This window comes from Myodes glareolus, chromosome 4, assembly GCF_982192425.1.
Source record: "Myodes glareolus chromosome 4, mMyoGla1.1, whole genome shotgun sequence".
Taxonomy (NCBI): Eukaryota; Metazoa; Chordata; class Mammalia; order Rodentia; family Cricetidae; genus Myodes; species Myodes glareolus.
In genome coordinates, this window is record NC_142029.1 from 22,854,334 (window position 1) to 22,874,532 (window position 20,199).

A 20,199-nucleotide genomic window follows, 5' to 3' on the forward strand; every position below is an offset into this window, starting at 1 on the left:
ATCCCTGTCGCTGTTGGAAACCAACACCAGGTAATCTTAAATGGGGGGGAGGCAAACTCACAGATCACAAGATTCATCCTTTTAAAGTATACAGTTTAGTTATTTGGGGTACAATTCAAAGAGTTGCGTGACCATCACCATGATCTAACCATAGGAGATTTTCACCATTACAAAAAAAAAACCAAAAACAAACAAACAAACAAAAACCTATCCTCATTAGCTGTCACTTCCTATATTCCAACCCTAAACACCAGGCAACCACTAATCTACCCTTTGTCTCTATGGATTTGCCTAGTTTGAAAGTTTCATGTTCATGAGATCATACACTATATGGCCTTTTGTGTCTGTTTCTTTTGCTCAACAGTGTTCTCCATGCCTTGGCATGTGTGAGCACTTCACCCTTTTTTACGGCTGGATGGTATTCCATTGTGTGGCTCCATCATATTTTGTTTATCCATTCACCACAAATGGACATTTGGGTTGGTTCCACATTTTGCTGTTATGAATGATGTGCTGTGAACAATACCAATAATTCTTACCTGTCGTTCCCTCTCCCCTCCTACACATCCTCCAGAAGTTAGGAGAATGGAACCATAGGGACACTTTTCAGGCAGGCTAGGTGAGCCCTCCACTGGGTAAGACACAGGATCAGAGAGAATCTTCAAGTTGACCCCTAGCGCTCTCCACCCACTGTCTAGAAGATATTCCCGCCCTTGTTCAGAGTTATGCTAATTTCCCAGCACCTGGGTGACAGAGGCAGGCGGCTCTCAGTGCCATCGAGGCCAGCATGGTCTACAGAAAGAGTTCCAGGACAGCTAGGGCTGTTACTCAAAGCAACCCTGTCTCGCAAAACCAAAATAAATAAATAAATAAGATTTATGTTGATTTGGAAATTTACACACTGTAAACTCTAACGGAGCCTTCCCAGTCTCTGCAGGATCCTCTGAGAGAACTGAACATGATCAAGAGAAAAGGATAAAGACATCAGAAACTCCAAGCCCCTCAGACCTCCAGCACCAAGTCATGGACTAGAAGAATCTCCCCCTAACTTCCTCCAAAAACTGAGTTGTCAGTCAGGAGCCAACAGCGCAGCCCAGCCCCCCTCTGGTCAGCCCTCAGGGGCTACCTAGCCTTCTGGGATCTAGACCTTCATCTTGCGCCAGAAGGAAGCTCACAGCCTCTCTCGGAGCCTGGCAGGAGTTTCCATGTGACATTACTTTCCACCCATCTTTGTAGGGCAGCTCTGCTGTGGGACAAGCCCACACGCTTGCCTGGGCCTCCGACTTTTTTCCCCTCCCAAGAAATGACAGGCAGGCGGGCGTGGAGGGGGCCTTCTGGGTGCCTGTTTCTTCTTCCCTCAGAACCTAAAGGCTCCAACCCCAAGTCTCAGGTTCGGGAGGACAGAAAAGGAGCTCCTGGCGCTTTAAGGCCGAAGGAGCCTAACTGCCCAGATTCCCCCAGCAGCCAGATAAACAGCGCAGCCGGCTGGCGCCAGCAAGAGGCAAACTGGGCATTATCACTGCTTCCTCACCTCCAAGAGAGGAGCGGGGAGCCGACAGACAGGCCGAGGGGCCGCGAGGGGGAGGGGTGGGGCCGGGAAGCCCAACTTGAAATTGATCTCATTTCAAAGGGATAATGCCAGGCCAAATAAAAGGAACAACTTTCTGGCCCATTCTAATTCCTCCAGGCCTGGCCTGGGAACCCTGTGTTTTCCTAGGCAGCCTCCTCCAGCCCTTTAGAAGTTCTCTCTCTCTTTCCCGGGCACAATTTGGATAATAGTAATTTACTGAATATAATTACAGAAAGAAAAAAAAAAGTAGGGAAGCAAAGAGCAGGAGATTCATTCCAGAGTTAATGGATACTTGCAGGAGAAAGGAACTCTATAAACAGGTCAGAGCTGTGATTAAGGTATTTCTCCACATTTCCGTCCACATAGGCACCCACCAAGCTTCAGCGCTGCCTTTAGCCCTAAACAGAAAAGCCCAGGAAAGACAGCTCCCAGAGGCCCCGGACTGTCACGCACTGAGCCTGGTACTCGGGGCAAGGCCTCTGTGCGAGACACCAGTTTCTAAGACAAAACCTAGGGGCCCTAGAACCTGCCTGGAACCTCTTCACCTCAGTTCTGGCTAACCCAGAACTTTACAGATGGGAGGAGGCCAGGGCCATCAACTTCTCAGGCTCAGAACAGGAGGGGGGCCCATCCTTCCCACGTGTCTTCACACTGGGAATCCTTGAGGGTGGAGGCCAGGCGCGAATGACTGGTGCTGGGTGTTCCCATGCACTTTACTCTAGTTGTATGCGCGAACAGACAGTCTGTCTGTCTGCCTGCCTGCTTGCCCCATGCCCCAACCCGCTTCCCTGAGCTGGAAAGTAGGGAGGAGCGGTCTCCTTATCAGGACGCGCTCGGCTGAACCCCTGCTATGTGCCCGCCCATTTCGAGGAGCCAGGCTGGCGGCCAGCCCCGGGGGCGGAGTGCGCAGCAAAGGGCTTCCCCAGTCCCCAGTCTCAGGGAAGGCAAGAGGGTCAACCGGGCTTACTGGAAACTCTTGCTTCTTTCCCACAACCACAGTCCTCAAAGGTGCCCCCAGCTGGATGACTAGAGCCCTCCCTAGGTTCGGGTTAGCAGAGGCAGGGAACAGATTCATCTTGCATGTCCCCCCACACCCCCGCCCAGGGGGAAGTACCTCGTGGGGGAAAGTGGGGAATTAGGTTCCCATATTCAGTACAATTGAAAATGTCTCTAGAGCCTTTCCACACGTACACACTCATCCTAGGTCACTGTACAGAGCCTAGGTCCCGATTCTATAGTTCATCAGACCCCTCTCAACTTCCCCCTGGCCAAGCAGGGCCAATTCTTAGGGCAAAGAGTAGGAACTAAGTGGGGTTCGATCCTAAGGCCTCCTGCAAAAAGCTCCTCCTTATCCGGTTCACCCACCTGAGCAAGCCCTCCTTAGGTCCACCCCCTCCTCTGAGGCTGCTCCAGGTTAAAGGCGTGGCACTCCCAGAGGTGATCCAGTTACAGGAACACCCACAGCCCTCCCGATGGCTCAGACCACTGACCTAGCCCCACCCCCTCACCTCCTTCCCACTTCTTCCCACCTCCCAGGAGGATTTCTTGACAGCATGAATCTCTCTCTCTCTCTCTCTCTCTCTCTCTCTCTCTCTCCCTTCTCTCCCCACTCCCCCCCCCCCCCGCAACACACACACAAAGTACCTGGTGCAGTGTAAATGCTCAGCAAACTTGTTAATACTGCGATTTAGCCACAGGGGGAAGAAATCCATTAGGTAGGGCCCTAAGGAAGAGTATAGCGAGCCCCACCATCCATCTCCTACTAGGAAAAAAACTGAGAGGAGGCAATACAAGCACAAATAGGGTCCTTCCCCCAGAGAGAGAAACTGCAGTTTCCTCCAGGGGAAGCTGTCAGTTAGCCTCCAGGCACAGAAAGCCACGGACTACCCAAAGTCTCCACACTGAGCCTGGAAGGACAGACCACGAGGGACACACGTCAGGAATCACAATAACAGGAGGGCCACTTTCTTTCTCTTCAAGCCAGTAGACCCTCATCTGTACACAGGGGAGAGGTCAAGCTTCCTTAACTCCTGTTTTCTTTCCACACTGAGTCAGGAAGACCTGAGAACTGACCAGAGCCTAACTACCTGTCCCATTCTCCCCAGCAAAACCTCCAATGCCTGGAATGTGTTCAACTACATCTAAAATGAGTGTTTCTCGTGGTACAAAAAAAAAAGTTTGTGTGTGTGTGTGTGTGTGTGTGTGTGTGTATGTGTGTGTAAGCTCTGGGCCCATTAGGAGCCTTCATCTGTCCTCACCTCTGCTCCTGCACCTGAGCCTGCCTAGGTAAGCAAGGGTGTGTGCGTAAGATCCCAGGAGAACAAAGGGGCTAGTAACAAAAGAGCTAGAAGCCTCTGACTCAGATGCCTGAGGACCCTCTCAACTCTAGAGGGAAGCTGAAGGCAAGAATTATAGGAGCTATAATGATGAAGGAGCCTGGCCTTCCACCCCCAAAGGATGTTGGAAACAAGAGAGACTGTCCTGCTGAATCTGGGCTCAGAGCATAGAAAGGGACAAGTAAAACATTTTGCAAACACTTTTGACGCTAGGCACCATTTGCCCGCAAACAGTTTTACAGTCATATCAACCTAGGTGCAGAAAAGCACAGACAGGGTATAGGAATACACACACAAATGCTAGAAGCTGGCAACCAACGGGAGTGAATCCCTAAACGGGAGATGTCGCCTACTCCTTTGGCCTCTCCATGGCTTGCTGTCCCTTTTCACAAAGCTGCAATCTACTTTAAGTCCCAGAAGCTGGATATAGAAAACCCGAACATGCCCCTTTCTAAATTTGCTGGCGCTACAAGTGAAGTTACCATTTGAAGTTGCAGACACCTACTCCTCAGCTTTCCTCAACCCACTGCAGGCTCCCCAGTACCAGGGAGTATCCCGAGAGCATCCACAAAGAGGTGGCCACAGAAAAGGATCAGAAGATGAAGGAGTAGGTCGAGGCGACCCCGTGCGCGCTCTCACCTGGCCCGCAGAGCCGGCTGAAGTGGTAGGGGTTGCAACACACCGTGGGCCCGTCAGCGGCGGCGGCGAAGCTGTGGCAGCCGCATAGGGGTTTCAGCTCCACTGCGTGCTGCAGGTCTGGCCAGCGAAAGAGGCGGCCGAGCAGCAGCTGCGGTGGAGCGGGCTGGCCGCCCAGATGGAGATCCGCGCGCGGCACCAGCACACAACCGCCCGGCACGCCGCCGCGGGACTCCACCGCCTCCAGCAGTGTGTCCAGCGAACGCTCCTTGAGTCGCTTGAGCAGCGAGTACGTCACCGTCTTGAGCTCCTGCTCCAGAAGCAGCAGCCTCGATCGGGCTTCACGACTCCGAGGCCCGCCACCCTCCTCAGGCTCCAGAGACTGCCCGGCTGGGGAATCGCCGGCGTCCCGGGGCGCGCCCGCAGCGTCCCGCTCGGAGAAGAGGCAACAAGTCACCGTCTCGCAATCACTCTCAGGCAGCCAGCTCGGGCCTCCAGGCTCTGCCACATCCAGCAGGGAGCCCTCAGCTCCGACCCCCGGCTCCGATACCGGCCTCGGGGGATCCCCAGTGCGCCGGCGCCTGCCCGCGATCGGGGCGCCTCGCGGTCCCACCGCGTCCCGGGGCCGCCGCGGGGCTACGGAGCGGACTTCAGAGCGGCCGCAGCCTCCTCCATCTCGTGCCCGCGGGGCAGGCTCAGCTCGGCTGCCCAGGCTCCCATCCTCGTCGCCACCACCGCCGCCGCCGCCGCTGCCTTCCTCCCGATCAGGGACCACACGACTTCGCCAAAGTCGCCGCACCAGCCCCGAGCGTTTAGACCTGAACATACGATATCCTTTGGCGCCTGGGGTGGTGGGAGGGGAGGCGGTCTCCGGTTACCAGGTGTCCGTTCCCTCAACGAGGCGCCGGCTGCGCGGGCCGCAGCCCCACATGAAGCTCTGCCGCGGGGCGCCGTGCAGACCGCGCACAGCCTGTCGTCGAAGGGGCACCGCAAGGCTGCAACATGAGGGAGCTCGCGCCGGGCCGGGCCGGGCCGGTAACACGCGCGCGCCGAGCCGCAGTCCGCGCGGGACCAGCGGGCTACATGGACCGCGGTGGGCCGGGACTGCTCAACTCCAGCCGCCCTGGAGCCTTAGGGGAGTCGCGGGCGAAGCGATGCTAGAAACACCCCGCATGGGACGGCGAGTCTTCAAAAGTTGCGCGGCTGGTACACGAGCACAAAGCCCTTGCGTCGTACCCCCAAATGTGTCTGCACAACTCTGCCTTCAAGAGCCAAGTGCTGCGCTGCATGGGCTTTCCCTGCAGGATCCGAAACTCAGGCTTGTGAATAACTCCCAGATCCCTGCAATGAAATAAAGTAAAATAAAAATAAAAGCAAAGCAAGAAAAAGATCCCAAACAAAACCCCAAATGCTTGGATTTGCACGCACGAAAAGCAACTCCGTCTCAGGTCTCGGGCGCTCGGTGCTCTGGGGGCAAATCTCTCCTGAACGCGAGTGTCAACACATGAGTGGAAGCCGTAAAAAAAAAAAAAAAATCCCAAGAGCTGCTAGGAATCCTTAATTAAAAATGCAATCCACCGAGGCAGAGGTCGCAGCCCGCCCCACGCTGCGCTGGGTCGCTCCGGGCGCCGCGGCTGCCGAGGTCGCCCCCCCTCCCCCCTCCACCAAAGTGCCTCCCGGTGGCCCCGCGGTCCCAGCGAGGTTTGGCGAGGCAGCGCCCGGCGGCTCTTTCTCTGGGCTCGGCTCCCTCGCTCGCTCCCCCGCTCGGCGCCCTCTCTCTTTTTTGTTCTCCTCAAACGCACACTGAGGGCCCCCGGAGGAGCGCCGCGGAGTCATTGGCTGCCTCCCATCATATGCCAGTCTAGACACTTTGGCGGCTCCGCGGCGCTGATTGTTGCGCAAACAAGGTTTCAAGTTTCTTAACTCTTAAAGGAGAACACGTCCCATTGCAGAGCCCGAGGCTCCGAGGGGGCTGGTTCCCGGGGCGGGACGAACCCGGGCCCCCGCCCCTCTCCCGCCCCTGCACCCCCGCCCGGAGGTTTACAGCGCCCGCGACTTGCTCACTAGCTCACGTCGCGCCTTGGGCACGGATACGAGCGATCCCGCACACGCGCTAGCAAACACACACACACCCTGCTACCCAGCTCTGCTCGGTGAACCCACAGCGACCCGGATTCCAAGGAGGCCCTTTGCCTCAACCCTGACTTGTGCACAAACTTGCAAACACTCATCGCACTTTAGAGTCGGTCCAAACCCCCAGCCTCAGCGCCGGCTAATAAAAATGGGCGTGTGTGTGCGCCTTCCTGCCCTGCGTCTCTGGGGAACTAGGAGGGCGGCCGAGAAGTTGGGGTACCGGGATCTTCTGTGACCCACGAAGGCTCCACGTACCTCCTTCTCAGAACTAGGGGGTCTCACTACAGGCTACGGGGGCAGAGAACACTTCGACCGAGAGAGCTCCAGGATAGCCGGAGGTGGGGACTTGGACTGGGTGGGGTAGAGGCGGGAGTGCGCTTGCTCTTGGAAGTCTCCTCTCGGTCGCCTAGGCTATCCCGCCAGGCTGCCTGGCGTCCCAGGGCCCCCTCAAGGCCGGGCGCTTCCTTTTCCCTTCTTTGATTTACTTTCTGAACCTTCGAGAGGGATGTGGATGAAGGGGCGTGCTTTCCCCAGCTATGTTCCACTATGAAAATAGGGGCAAGTTGGGGGACAGACTTGCAGGGCCTGGCACGGGAAGGGTTAAGGCCGCTCCTGCCCTGGAGCCGGCGCGGCGGGGTACCTCCTCGGGCGTGCTAGCTTGTCCGAGGGTGGCAAAAGTTCAAGCTTGTAAAGTCCGGATTGGTCCCGCGCGGAGGGGAAAAAAGGCCTTGTTCCCCCTCCCCCTCCCGGGCGTGGCGCCGATTGGCTCAGCCGCGGGGCCGGCCCCGCCCTCCCCTGGTGAGTCGCGGCCCCACCCCCGGCGCAGCGCCACGCCCCCTTCCGGGCAGGAGCCGAGCCGGGAGCTCAATGAAAGAAATTCCGCTACTCTCATTGGCTTAGGGCTGGACGCCGCTCCCCGAGGGAGGCAGGGTGCAGTGGATGGGGTGTGGACTTGTGATTTCCCCCCCCCTCCTATTAGGATACCCCTGAAATGGGCTGGTGTCGTCGCGGCGTGTAAGCCCAGGGCCAGGTCTGGGTGTGCGCTGGGAGGAGGGGCCTTGCTTGCAAGCCTTACCTGGAGTCAGGTACTCCTATGCTGCGAGGGCCGATTGTCTCGCCCACCCCTTACTGTTTTGACCACGGTGAAATAGGAATAGTCCTCACCACTGTTTCTCCTTTAAAAATGCTGGAGATGATGCTTGCCTCACAGAGCGAAGATTACAGGAAATAGGGCTTACTAATAAGTGTACACAACCCAAGTGGACCGGCAGCACCCACACGAACTTGCCTTTTGGTTTGTCTCTTTCTCATCCATGAAATTGGTGGCTCCTAAAATACAAAGAAAGCCCTATGGGATTGTGCACGCCCATTAGCTCCAGCACTTAGGAGGTGGATCAGGAGTTCAGGACTATCCTGGCCTACATCTTGAACTGGAAGCCAGCCTGGGGCTGCATAAGACCTTGTCTCCAAAAGTCCGCCCAAAATAAAATAATAAATATAAAAAGAAATCAAGTATGTTTCTTTTACGAAGATATTTGTTGCCTTGACTTTAGGTTACAATAATAACAACCTGTGCTTTGAGCTCTTTACCCGGTAGCAGAAGTTTCAAGCCAACCAGCATGTATTCACTTACATCTCACGGTCTTTTATTTTCTCTGTGTGCAGATAAGGAAACTGAGGCACAGAAGGGTAGGATACTTCCAAAAGAGTTCCCATACCCCCAGCCCTGGAGAAGTATATGAGCTGAGGCTTTTGTCTCTCCTGCCCCTTACACTCCTAGCACAAACATCTCTTCCTGCAAGGTCCTTGAGGAATACCAGGCCAGGAGAGACTAAAGCAGGACTTCAAGAAGCCTGCTACCTCAAACCAGGGACTAGAGAGATGGCTTCTCACTAAAGTACTTGCCATGGTGGCCTAAATTTGGATGCCCAGCGGTCCATGTAAAAACCAGACACAGCGGTGCTGGTCTGCAGCCCAGATGTGGGGAGACTCGGGCAGAGAGGCAGATATCTGGGGCTCTCTGACCAGCCAGCCTGGCTGAATGGATGAGCTCCAGCTTCAGTGACAGATCCCGTCTCAAAGAAATAAGGAGAGGCATCGAGAAGACACCCAATGTCAACCTCTGATCTCACACATGCACACACCCACAACACATATACCGTAAACGCACACTAAATAAATGATCAAAAAAAAGGAATCAGTAAGAGGGCTGCTAACATAAGCAAAATTTAGTTTCTTGGCACTTACTCAGTGGGAGATGTAGGGTGGGGACAGTACCTAGGAAGGACACCCCTCACTGCGACCAGAGTCTGGTAGACCTGAGTTCAGGACCAATATTACGGTACTTCTCCACTCGATAAGTGTGGGTTATCTATCCGCTATAAAGTGGGAATAGGAACCACAGGGGGCAGCTGCCAACATTAAGTGAGAAGAAGCCTTAGATCTGCACTCTGCTGAAGGCCTGCTCCTTCTCAGGGCCCATCCAGCTTAGTGCTTGGCACACCTTGTAGCCACTAGAGGGTGTGTGCAGTAGGGCGCAGCTTCACAGGCCTGTGGAGCCACAGCTCTGACCTCCACCCAATTAAACAGCCAGGATTCCCTAGGATGTAGGGAAAAGAGAGGGAAGGAGGAAGGCAGGATCCCAGCTGCCCATCCTCAAGGTCCTACAGCTGCAGGAAGTCACCCAGGAAGAGGTGACTCTGAGCCCTCTGTCTCCTCCATCCTTCCTCTCTCCTCGGAGCACTCCATGTGTCTGCACTTCAGTACTGTCCCACAGCACGGTTCCGTGTTCTCTCTTCTGAGACAAAGCCTACAAGGGCAGAGATGGGCAACTTGTCAGGCCAGGCCACCCTCATCAGCATGGATCAGAATAAGGCTACTGGGAACCCTTCTGTCTGAGAGGACACTTGCCTCACTTCTCCTGACCCCCCAAACACTCAGTCTCTGTAGGGCAGCTGAGTTAAAATCCCCCACTTCATTGAATTCTCCATCCTACCTGGCCAAACCCTCCTAGGCATCCTCCTCTCCCATCCTCCTGGCAATACAAGAAAGATCTTGTTCTTTCTTCCTAGACTCTTTTAAAGTGCCACAAACACAGAGAGGTTAGACTATTTGTTTCTGGTCATACAGCCAGTAGGTGGCAGAGTAGAAACCAGGTGAGTGAGCACCTCCTTAGAGTACACCTGGTTCTAAAAAAAAAAAATTGGTCTTTTGCCCTTGGGAAGTTTCCACACTAACTGGTGAGGAACGAGGCATGAGACAGCAGAAATCACAAACGCTAGAGCTTGCTTTCTGGGTGGTGGGAAGGAATCTGGATCTAGGGAGCACAGTTTACAAACAAAGAAGTCATCACAAAGCCTGGCCATCTCTTGTCATAACTAAATGGATTAACCAGAAGACTCATGATAACCCCTGTACAGAGACTGATGCAGATCCCCAGATCCTGCCTATTAACTCTATGGAGAACAATTATACATTCAAATCTTATAGACCAACCATAGGGCCAACTGGCTAAGCGGAGCTGTCTGCTCCTTTGGTAGGCAAATCCACTTGCCAGCATAACCCCAAGTGGAAGAGCTGAGGCACACTTGAAAGTGGTAGAGAGTCCTCTGAAACTCTGATACATGTTCTCCAGACTCTCCCTTGGGGGAAAAATGTCCATATACTCTAATGGAGTTTCGGGTTCATTGGTATTTGTTGAGCTCTGCTGGGAGCTCTGCCCTCTTCTCAGAGCTGGGGAACCTTCAATAAGCAAATTCCAGAGATCATGGAATCTGGTAGGAAGAGACAGACCACCACAAAACAAGCACAGTGCTCAGAGTACTAGAAACAAACACCAAGGTCTAAGTAAAAGAAAGAAGGGGGAAGAGAGAGGAGGTAGGTGAGGGAAGGCTTCATTGGGAAGGTGACATCGGAATGAGGGAATGAGGTTTTATTGAAGCTATAATGAAACTGAAGTCTTTGTGGTGACATTGAAATCATAGTGGTAGTTGGGGGGGGGGGCTTTCTATCACATTGTCTGCTTGCAAAAAGCTATAGGGATGGGTAGCAACGAGCACAAGGGCCCTGAGGCAGGAGCATGCCTGGGATGCATGTGTTTAGAACATTCCAGGACCTTCACAGAGGTAAAGAGGTTAGAGAAATACTGGGGGCAGATGTGGGCTCATGCAGGCCATTGCTGGGTCTTTGGCTTGTATTCTAAGTCAGTTGGAAGATACCGAAGGTTCTGAGCAAGGGGGAGGCAAAACTTTCTAAGTTATATTGTTGACTTGCAATGTTAGGGACCAAACCCTGGGTCCTGTGCATGCTAGGCAAGTGTTCTACCATTTAATGGAGGCTGGCTTTCAGGCTGATCTTCTGTTTTGGTAGATTTCCTCTAACTGCTGTGGAGAGTAGCCTGAGGCCAGTGCAGGAGCCTGGGAGGAGGCCTTACAGGTAGTGATCAGATCAGCAGCAGCTGGGACCAGATTGGAAGCAGTGGAGGAAGGGGAGCAGTAGATATGGCTGAGATGTACATATCTAGGCTCTTCTGTTACATGTTGAAGATGATGCCCATAATACTTGGAATTTATTTGTATTTTTTGAGATAGGGCCTCATATAACCCAGGCTGGCCTCTAACTTGATATATAGTGAAGGGTAACTTTGAATTTTTTTATTTTTACTTTTAGTTTTTTAGGTTTTTTGAGACAGGATCTCTGTGTAACTTTGGAGCCTGTCCTGGAACTCACTCTTTAAACCAGGCTGGCCTCCAACTCACAGAGAGCCCCCTGCTTCTGCTTCCCAAGTGTTGGGACTAAAGGCATGCACCACCATGCCCAGCTCCATAGCCCTCTTGAATCACTTGCTAGTGTTATTCTAACCACCCCAGGCCTCCTGCACCGGAGAGGTGCAGGCAAGGAAGACTAATGATTAAGAGACTGGGCCACAATGTCCAACTGACCTAGACAGGAAATCCAATTTTTCTACCAGATGATTGACTACAAACAGACCACCTGAGTCCTCCCCAACTCCTCTTCCTCCTCCTTTTGGGGGGTATTTTGTGGTGGTGGTGGTGGTGGTGGTCATGAAGGTGAATTGAATGCAGATGGAATCTAGGGCCTCATGCTTTTGAGGTGAACATACTACAGCTGGGCTACCTTCCAAATCTTTCTTTTACACTGCCCAATCCTTTCTTCTTCTCCTTTTCTTCTTTTTCTTTCCTCCCTGAGAACGGGTCTTGCGACAAATCGGCCTAGAGCTCAGTCAGTAACCCAGGTTATCCTAAAGCTTCCAATCCTCTTGACTCCACCCCCACCTCATCCCCCCACCAGCACTACTGGGGTTACAGGCTTGTCCTATCACTTCTAGTTTATAAAGATCTGAGTCTTAGAGGACTGAGACCTTAGAAGGAGGTTTGGAATATCAAAGTTCACTGTAGAGAGGCTAGAGAGAGGGCTCATTCTGAAAAATAGCTGCCTTGTGAGCATGGGGAGCAGTTCAAGTCCTAAAATGCACAGTAAAAAAGATGGGTATGGTGGCTGGAGAGACGGCTCCACGGTGAAAAGCGGTTGCTGCTCTTCCAGAGGACCTGAGTTCAGTTCTCAGCACCTCCATCTGGCAGCTCACAACCACTTGTAACCCCAGCTTCAGGGAATCCAGAGTCTGTGATCTCTTCAGGAACCTGTACTCATGGGCATATACCCACATAAAAGATACATACACAGCCAGGCAGTGGTGGCACATACCTGTAATCCCAGCACCAGGGAGGCAGGAGTTCAAGGTCTACAGAGCAAGCTCCAGGACAGCCAGGACAGTTACACAGAGAAATCCAGTCTCAGGAAGAAGAGAGAGAGAGAGAGAGAGAGAGAGAGAGAGAGAGAGAGAGAGAGGCATATACACACAAATAAAATTAATAAAAATTTAAAACACAGACGTAGTGGTACATGCTTGAAATCCTAGCAATGGGGAGACAGAGACAGGTGGAGACCTAGGGTTCCCTGGCCAGTCAGCCTAGCTTTACTTGGCAAGTTCCAGGCCAGTGAGAGATTTTGTATCACAAAAAGAAAAAAAAAAAAAAAAAAAAAAAAAGACAGTGCTGGAGGAAGGACATCACTCAAGGTTGAACTCTGGCTTCCACAAGTATGCACACACACCACGTGGTGTCAGCTGGACAGTGGTGGTGCATGCCTTTAATTCCAGCACTTGGGAGGCAGAGGCAGGTGGATCTCTGTGAGTTTGAGGCAGGCTGGTTTACAAGATCTAAATCCAGGACAGGCTCCAAAGCTACAGAGAAACCCTGTCTCGAAAAACAAAACAAAAGAAAACAGAATACAAAAGAAAAACAGAAAAAAGAAAAGACAAGCATGGTGTCTGACCTGGAATAAGAGCTCAGTAAACCATAGCTCATGGTAGGGAGGTGAAAACAGAGCCAGTCATCACCCAGTGGGACCGCTACATTAGTGGCAACGTTGAAAACTCTTAATCTCTGGGGCAGGCCCCCTCTCACTGTAAAGTGGCTGGCTTGGCAATCAGGGTTAGGATTGTGTATGGACGACCCTGAGTCAGGCGGGGCAGGACCTGCCTGCTTAACAAGCGATAAATGAGCCTCAGAAGTCTTAGAACTGGGCCCAGACATGGAGGGAAGTAACTGAGGTGGCATGTGTGCGAAGCAGTTGGAGATGTGGCTGCTCTGCTGCCAGGGTACCACAGTCAGTCTCCAGGAAATACATGGGTACTGGGTAGCCTGCTTTAGTGGGATCACAACCAAGGCTGGCCAAGGAGGTCAACCCCGGCAGTGAGGGTTCTGGGGCCTTGGGAAGTTAAGGGTTTTTTCCTGGACAAGTGACTTGATTCACAGGTGTTGGGAAATTATTTCTTCCTTCAAAACAGTGTAATACAGTCCAAGCTGGCCCTGAACTTGTATAATCAACTATGAACTTGAATTCTTGAGTCTCTTGTCTCTACCCTTCCAGTATTAGCAGTACAGGAGTGTACCATGGCAGATTTATAAGGTGCTAGCAATAACCCAGGACTTCCGGCATGCTGGGTAACACTCTACAAACTGAGTTACATTCCCCAGCACCAGGAAATGTATTTTTACATGATATATTTTTCTTATATATATATATATGTTTTATATATATATACAATACATACATATATGTACAATTTAAATTTTTTAATTGCTTGGGTTTTCCATACATTTACATAATGAGTTTTAATTGTCCCACTCCCTATTCTCTCTCAGATCCCTCCCTCCCTCTTCTATGGTATATATTTATTTATAACATATTCCATTTTGAATATTAAAACTAATCCAGATATACCAGGGAGTAGAATGAAAATGTCCATGAATATTTGACCAGTGAGGCAAGACCCCTCAAGACTGTCACTACCACTATGAACGTTTTCCCCAGACTGACCCAAGACCTGATTCAAGGAAAGCCTCACTTTCCCAACCTTCAGAGACACACAGAGATCCTCATTTAAGAAAGTATCCAACAACACGGATGCATGCCTGAATTCAAGAGCACATTCACATTGAGCACAGCCTTCCAAGGCTAGATTATCTGAAGAACCAAGTACAATGTGCACAGTCAGTCACTCCTCCACACATGGAGAGGGAGCCTTCTGTCTTCCTCTCTAACCAGGCTGCCAGTTGGAGACCCCCTCAGTCGGTCCCCCAGAGATTAAAGGGTAGCCTTCCAGCTGCCATGCCCTTAGATAGCTCACCTGCATCTCTCCTCTTCTCTCTGGGATTCCTGACCTCAGAGAGCTTCCCACAAGCTCTCCAACACCCCAGGTTTTACTGTTGGCAGTCCATCTGCCTTTTTCTCTGAACCCTGAGTCTCCCTTCCTTGCAGGGCCCCAGTATTGGCATGAACGTTTTTTTTGTTTGTTTGTTTGGTTGGTTTGGTTTTTAGTTTTTGGTTTTGGTTTTGGGTTTTTTTTTTTTTGGTCTGTTTTTATGAGACAGGGTTTGCCTGTGAAACAATCCTCTGTAGACCAGGCTGGCCTCAAACTCACTGAGATCCCACCTACCTGCCTCTACCTCCCGAGTGCCGGGATTAGAGGCGTGTGCCACCACCTCCTGGCAGCACGTTCTTGGAGATAACTTTCCACATCCTTAGTCTAGCACCCTGGGACTACTCCAGAAATGCTGGGAGAAGGGAGGCAGATTGGAATTTCTGTCAGATTCAGTCCAATGGGGTCTCCACTCTGCAGCTAGGTCTGGCCTGCTGGTCCTCACACTCAGCCTGTACCTCTTGGTCCTCACGCTCAGCCAATTACACCCCAGACAGATGTGCTTCCGTCTGTGCTATTTCTGAAGAACGAGAAGTTACACTCCATAAATATTATTTTATAACAAAAGACAGAATATGCCGGGCTGTGGTGGTGCACGACTTTAATCCTACCATTCAGGAGGCAGAGACAGGAGGATCTCTATGAGTTTGAGGACAGCCTGGTTTACAGAGTGAGTGCCAGGACAGGCTCCAAAATTATACAAAGAAACCCTATCTTGGGGTGGGAGGAGACAAAATATTAAAAACAACCTGAATTGTTTCACTATAGTGTTTAATAGAGGAATGATGGTTCACCGTCAGCTGCTGAAAACAAAAGAGTCATCCTGAAGATGAAAGAACAAGATAGAAAGCAATTGAAAAAATAACTGGACGGGCTGGAGACATGGCTCAGTGGTTAAGCGCTGACTACCTTTTCTTGTTTCTTTGGTTGGTTTTGAGATAGGGTCCCTCTGTTATGTACCTCTGGCTGTCCTGGACTTGCTGTATAGAACAAGCCGGCCTTGTTTTGCAAGTGCTAGGATTAAAGGCGTGCACCACCACACCAGCCTAGCCTCTAGCTGCTCTTCCAGAGGACCCAGGTTAAATTCCCAGCACCCACATGGCTGCTCCCAATCTTCTGTAACTTGTTCCAGGGGTCCATCGCCATCTTCTGGCATCTGCAGGCACTGCATGCACATAGGACACAGAAATACGGACAGGCAAAATATCCATACCCATAAAATATAAACTAAAACAAATCTTTAATGATTTTTAAAAAGGGCTAAGGGTTGACCACAACTGGCCTTGTGCTGCAGGTCCACTCCCACTGTCCTAGGGACTGCACCCATGTGAGTGGTAGGCGGGAACTCTAACCATTGAGCAGCATCCCTAGCCCCATTAAACTAAACTTCACATTCTTGTTTATTTTTCGTCCTGTTTTTGAAGCAGGGTGTAATGTAATCCAGTCTGGGCATGAACTCACTGTGTGGCTGAGGATGACTTGAACTTTTGATTCCCTGGACTCTGCTTCTTGGTTGCTAAGATTACAGGTGTGTACCATTATACCCTGCTCACCTCACATAAAAAAAAAAATTGCAGATGGGCAGTGGTGGTGCAAGCATTTAGTCCAAGCACCTGGGAGGCAGAGGCAAGTGGATCTCTGTGTGTTTAAGGTCAGCCTGATCTACAGAATTCCAGCACAGCCAGGGTTACACAGTGGAACCCTGTCTCAAAACCACCTCCCACCCCCCAAAAAAATTGTTTACAGATGTCTAAACAGTCTTTGGAAAGATGTACAATACAGCCAGGCATTGGTGGTACCTGCTTGTCATGACATAGGTGGATTACTGTGACTTCCAGGCTACCATGGGAGACCGTCTGGGGCTATGTCTGGTAAATATGGATGCGTGCCTCTAGAGCAGGGGTTCTTGGAAAACACAAGATATTTACATTACAATTCATAACAGTATCAAAACCACAGCTATGAAGTAGCAACAAAAGGAATTTCATGGTTGGGGGGTCACCACAGCATGACGAACTATATTAAGGGGTCGAAACACGAGGAAGCTTGGAAAGCACTATGCTAGAGGAAGGCACAGGTAGACAGAAGCTAGACCGCGCTTCAGCACAGAACTGTTTGGGGTGTTGTTCAATTGCTTGTTTCGTTTGGTTGGGCTGTGTCGTTGCTGTGTTTCAAGACAGAGTCTTACTATGTTCAGGTTGGCCTCAAACTTACCCACTTCTGCCCCAGTCTTCCACCTGGATTGGGATTACCGGCGGCGTCCCCCACCACACCCAACTTTTTTCTTTTTTGTCTTTATCACTAATTAATTTTGGAGGGCATATGTGTCCTGGAGAGAGAGGGCAGAGGGCAACGTGCAGGAGTTGGCTTTCTCCTGCCATGTGAATCTCAGAGATCAAACTTAGGACACCAAGTTTGGTGGCAAGTACTTTCCCCACTGAATCATCTCAGTCCCCCCACATACAGCTTTTTTTAAGTCATCTAATAGTAAACCACTAATACTTGCACTCGGCACAAAATCTAGACTGTGCTATTGGGGACAAAAGCTACATCCTACTCTCTGTCTCCTGCCCTCTGGCCTACAGTCCCTGGTGGCACCTGTCTGTCCCTTCTGATTGCTCTCTCCCCAGGCAGATTCCTCAGAAACAGTTCAACCAAAGGCTCGGAAACAACGAACTTGTCGTCCAAATTGTAAGCATCGGTTGCAGAAAAAAGAAAAGCAACAAAAGAATTGTTTATCAAAGAACTCTCGTCTCTGAGACTGTCCACTGGCCTGCAGAGCAGGACATGACTAAGTGACAAATGAAGCCGACAGGAGCAAGCAGAGGCAGTGCTAAGGGCTGATGACAGTGGGGCACGTCCTGTCTTGCCTTGCTTGGGACTTTCTGTGTGTTCTGTCTTCCTTCCAGCCAGGCCAGGGCTGGCTTCAGGATTTTGCCTGTTCCAGACCCTGTGTGCAGAAAACCCATCAGAAACACTGCCTGTCCTCATTCAGGAAAGGGATGGAGGCCAGAGTCACCAGCATCCTCCAGGGCCTGGTGCTGTAAACGGGCAGCATAATGACTCTTGCAGGCCCGAGATGCGGCCATCTTTCCGTACTCTCATAAATAATTGAAAACATATTTGACAAGTGTGCTGACATAAGAACCACATCCCTCAGGCTGGATTTGTTGGTGCCTATTTGTTATTGTCATGATGTAGCCACAGTAAGCCTGGAGCTAGCCTAGCCTGATAAATCCTGGTCCTCCAGGTGAGAGTCACCATGGCGTGCTGGGCAAGCTCTCTTGTCAACTGAGCTCTACCCTCAGTCTTGGCCTTTGTTTGGGTTTTTGCAGCCCCGCTGGTAATTCTAACACGGGCCACATTAGCTACTTGTCTGTCGCTGTAATCAAACACATGACTAAGTCAACCTATGGATGCATTTGTTTGGACTCACAGCTGCAGAGGGGTGAGTCGCCACGCTGGGTGGGCATGGGAACCAGCATGCGACAGGAGCAGAGAGCTGGATGCTCACCTCTTACACCCCAAGATCAATGCAGAAGGAGCAAACTGGACGCCAGCGCAGGCAGGGCTTTGTTCTACTCTCAAAGCCCGCCCCCTTCAGCCAGGCTGCCTCACCTAAAGCTCCCCAAACAGATCCACCAACCAGGGGCCAAGTTTCAAATGCCAGAGGCTGTGGGGGACATTTCTCATTCCATCCAACACACAGCCTAAGGCCCTGCCATTACAAACTCCTTGCTGTAGTAAGAAGGAGTAAGCCAGGGCAGGTGCCTCTCACCTGGGCAAGTTCTGAGACCATAAGGTCCCTCAGGGGCTGCCAGAGGCAGAACAGAGTTGACATTCCTCACCTGAGGCCCTTCTGAACCCCTGTCTTTAACACTATATTCTTTACTTTTCAACAATTTTTGAGATAATAATATAATTACAGCATTTCTCTTTTCCCTTTCTTCCCTCCAAGTCATATACCCTTCCCCAATCTCCTTCAAATCCATGGCCTCTTTCTTCACTAATTACATGCATGTGTATATATATATATATATATATATATATATATATATATGTCCATCTTGGCATGTACATTGGTGTCAGCTCGAGTTTGGGCAGTCATGTTGGTGAGACTTTAATGGCACAGCTCCTGACATTACTAAGAGACACAGTCTCACAGCAAATGCCTGACCCTCGGGTTCTTATCTTCTTTCCACCCTCCCTTCCGCAATGTGTTCTGAGCCTTGACCATGGGAGTGTTTTGCCAGTGTATCTGCTGGAACTGGGTTCCACAAGTCTGCATTCTGACGGGTTATGGTTTTCGGTAATGGTCTCTGTCTGTGGCAATAGCAAGTTTCTTGATGAGGGGGTCAAGACTACACTTACTTATCCATGGGTCTAAGGACAAATGTTTACAGATTGTTGCTAGAGATTATGCTAGTTTAGTAAATTTGCCGTTGTATATTCTCCTCCAAACGCCATGACTTCACTAACACTGAGCAGTTAGCTAAGTTTCCAGGACCATAGCTTCCCTCTTCATGAAGGGGTCAGAAGTCTAGAGAGCTATTGGTCACTGTCAAGATACCCTTAGGGTACCATGCCATACTGGTCATTGATACAGTCATTTATGTAGATAGGTGTTTTTCCTGCATGGATGTCTGTGTACCACATGCGTGCCTGGTTCCCTCAGAGACCAGAAGAGGATGTCTGATCCTCTGAGACCGGAGATACAGATGGTTGTTAGCCATCATGTGGGTGCTGAGAATTGAACCAGGGTCCTCTGGAAGAGCTGCCACTGTTCTTAACCACTAAACCATCTCTCCAGCTTTCCCCACCCCTGTATTCTTTTTCTTAAAGACAATCTCTCAGGCTGGGGATGTAGTTCAATTGGTACAGTGCCTACCTAGCATGCATGAAGCCATGAATTCAATCCTCTATCACCAAATAAACAGGGTGTAGTGGTACACCCTGTAATCCTAGCACTCAAGAAATGGAAGGTCAGAAGTTCAAGGCCATCCTAGGCTACACAACAAGTTCAAGACTATCCTGGGCTGCGTGAGGTGAGAGCCAGTTGGAAGGAAGGGAGGGAGGATGGAGGAAGTGTCCTGGATCTACTTTGGGTGCCACTCTCAGCCCAGAACCTTCTGGGACCCTGGGATAGAGGGGACAGGGAACACTCCTTATAACTAGAAAGGTAATTTGAAGGACTCTCTGTCAGTGGTTTCTTGGAGCCTTGGTATTGTCCCCCTACATACCAACCTTCCCAAAGCCATCTCAGGTCTGCTAAATAACCCTACATGGTTTAGTCAAAGCCTGTGTTTTTCACACACATATCCAGGAGATCTTGGGCTCTGTGACCCTTTAACTTTTTTCTTGCCTTTTTTTGAGACAGGGTCTTGCTTTGCAGCTGATGCTCACCTTGAACTTACTTTTCTCTCTCTGCCTTTGTTGCCCAAGTGTTGGGATGACAGGAACATGTCTCCATGGTCAGCTTCATAGTAACAGTTTTGAGTTAAGGGAGAACCTGTGTTCTCTAGCTCACATCTTGGTCTGGAAGGAATTCCATAGTATACATGTGTTTTGGCTTTTTTTAAAAAAAGTTTTCCCTTACTTTATCTATCTGACTGCAAATATCCGACTATCAGAAGGGGATTCATATTCCACAGGTCTGGAGCTGGAGGAGGGCTAAATAAGGGAGGTTGCCTAGAGGCATCCTTTTGTCAACGAATAGGTAGAGAGAAGCGAGGACCAGGGCA

General features: G+C 50.8%; 1 protein-coding gene across 3 annotated transcripts in view; it reads right to left on the reverse strand.

Moving 5' to 3' along the window:
* Positions 1-7,037, reverse strand: part of Smad6 (SMAD family member 6) — a 74,126-nt gene extending 67,089 nt beyond the window's left edge. The window contains exons 1-2 of one of the 3 annotated variants that reach the window (XM_085689219.2): positions 6,931-7,037; positions 4,546-5,883 (exon numbers count right to left, since the gene is read on the reverse strand). In XM_085689219.2, coding sequence (XP_085545345.2) covers positions 4,546-5,368 — 823 coding nt within the window. In that variant the 5' untranslated portion in view covers positions 5,369-5,883; positions 6,931-7,037. The other 2 variants (XM_085689218.2, XM_048424258.3) reach the window with 2 other exon arrangements.
* Between the last annotated feature and the right edge of the window lie 13,162 nt (positions 7,038-20,199).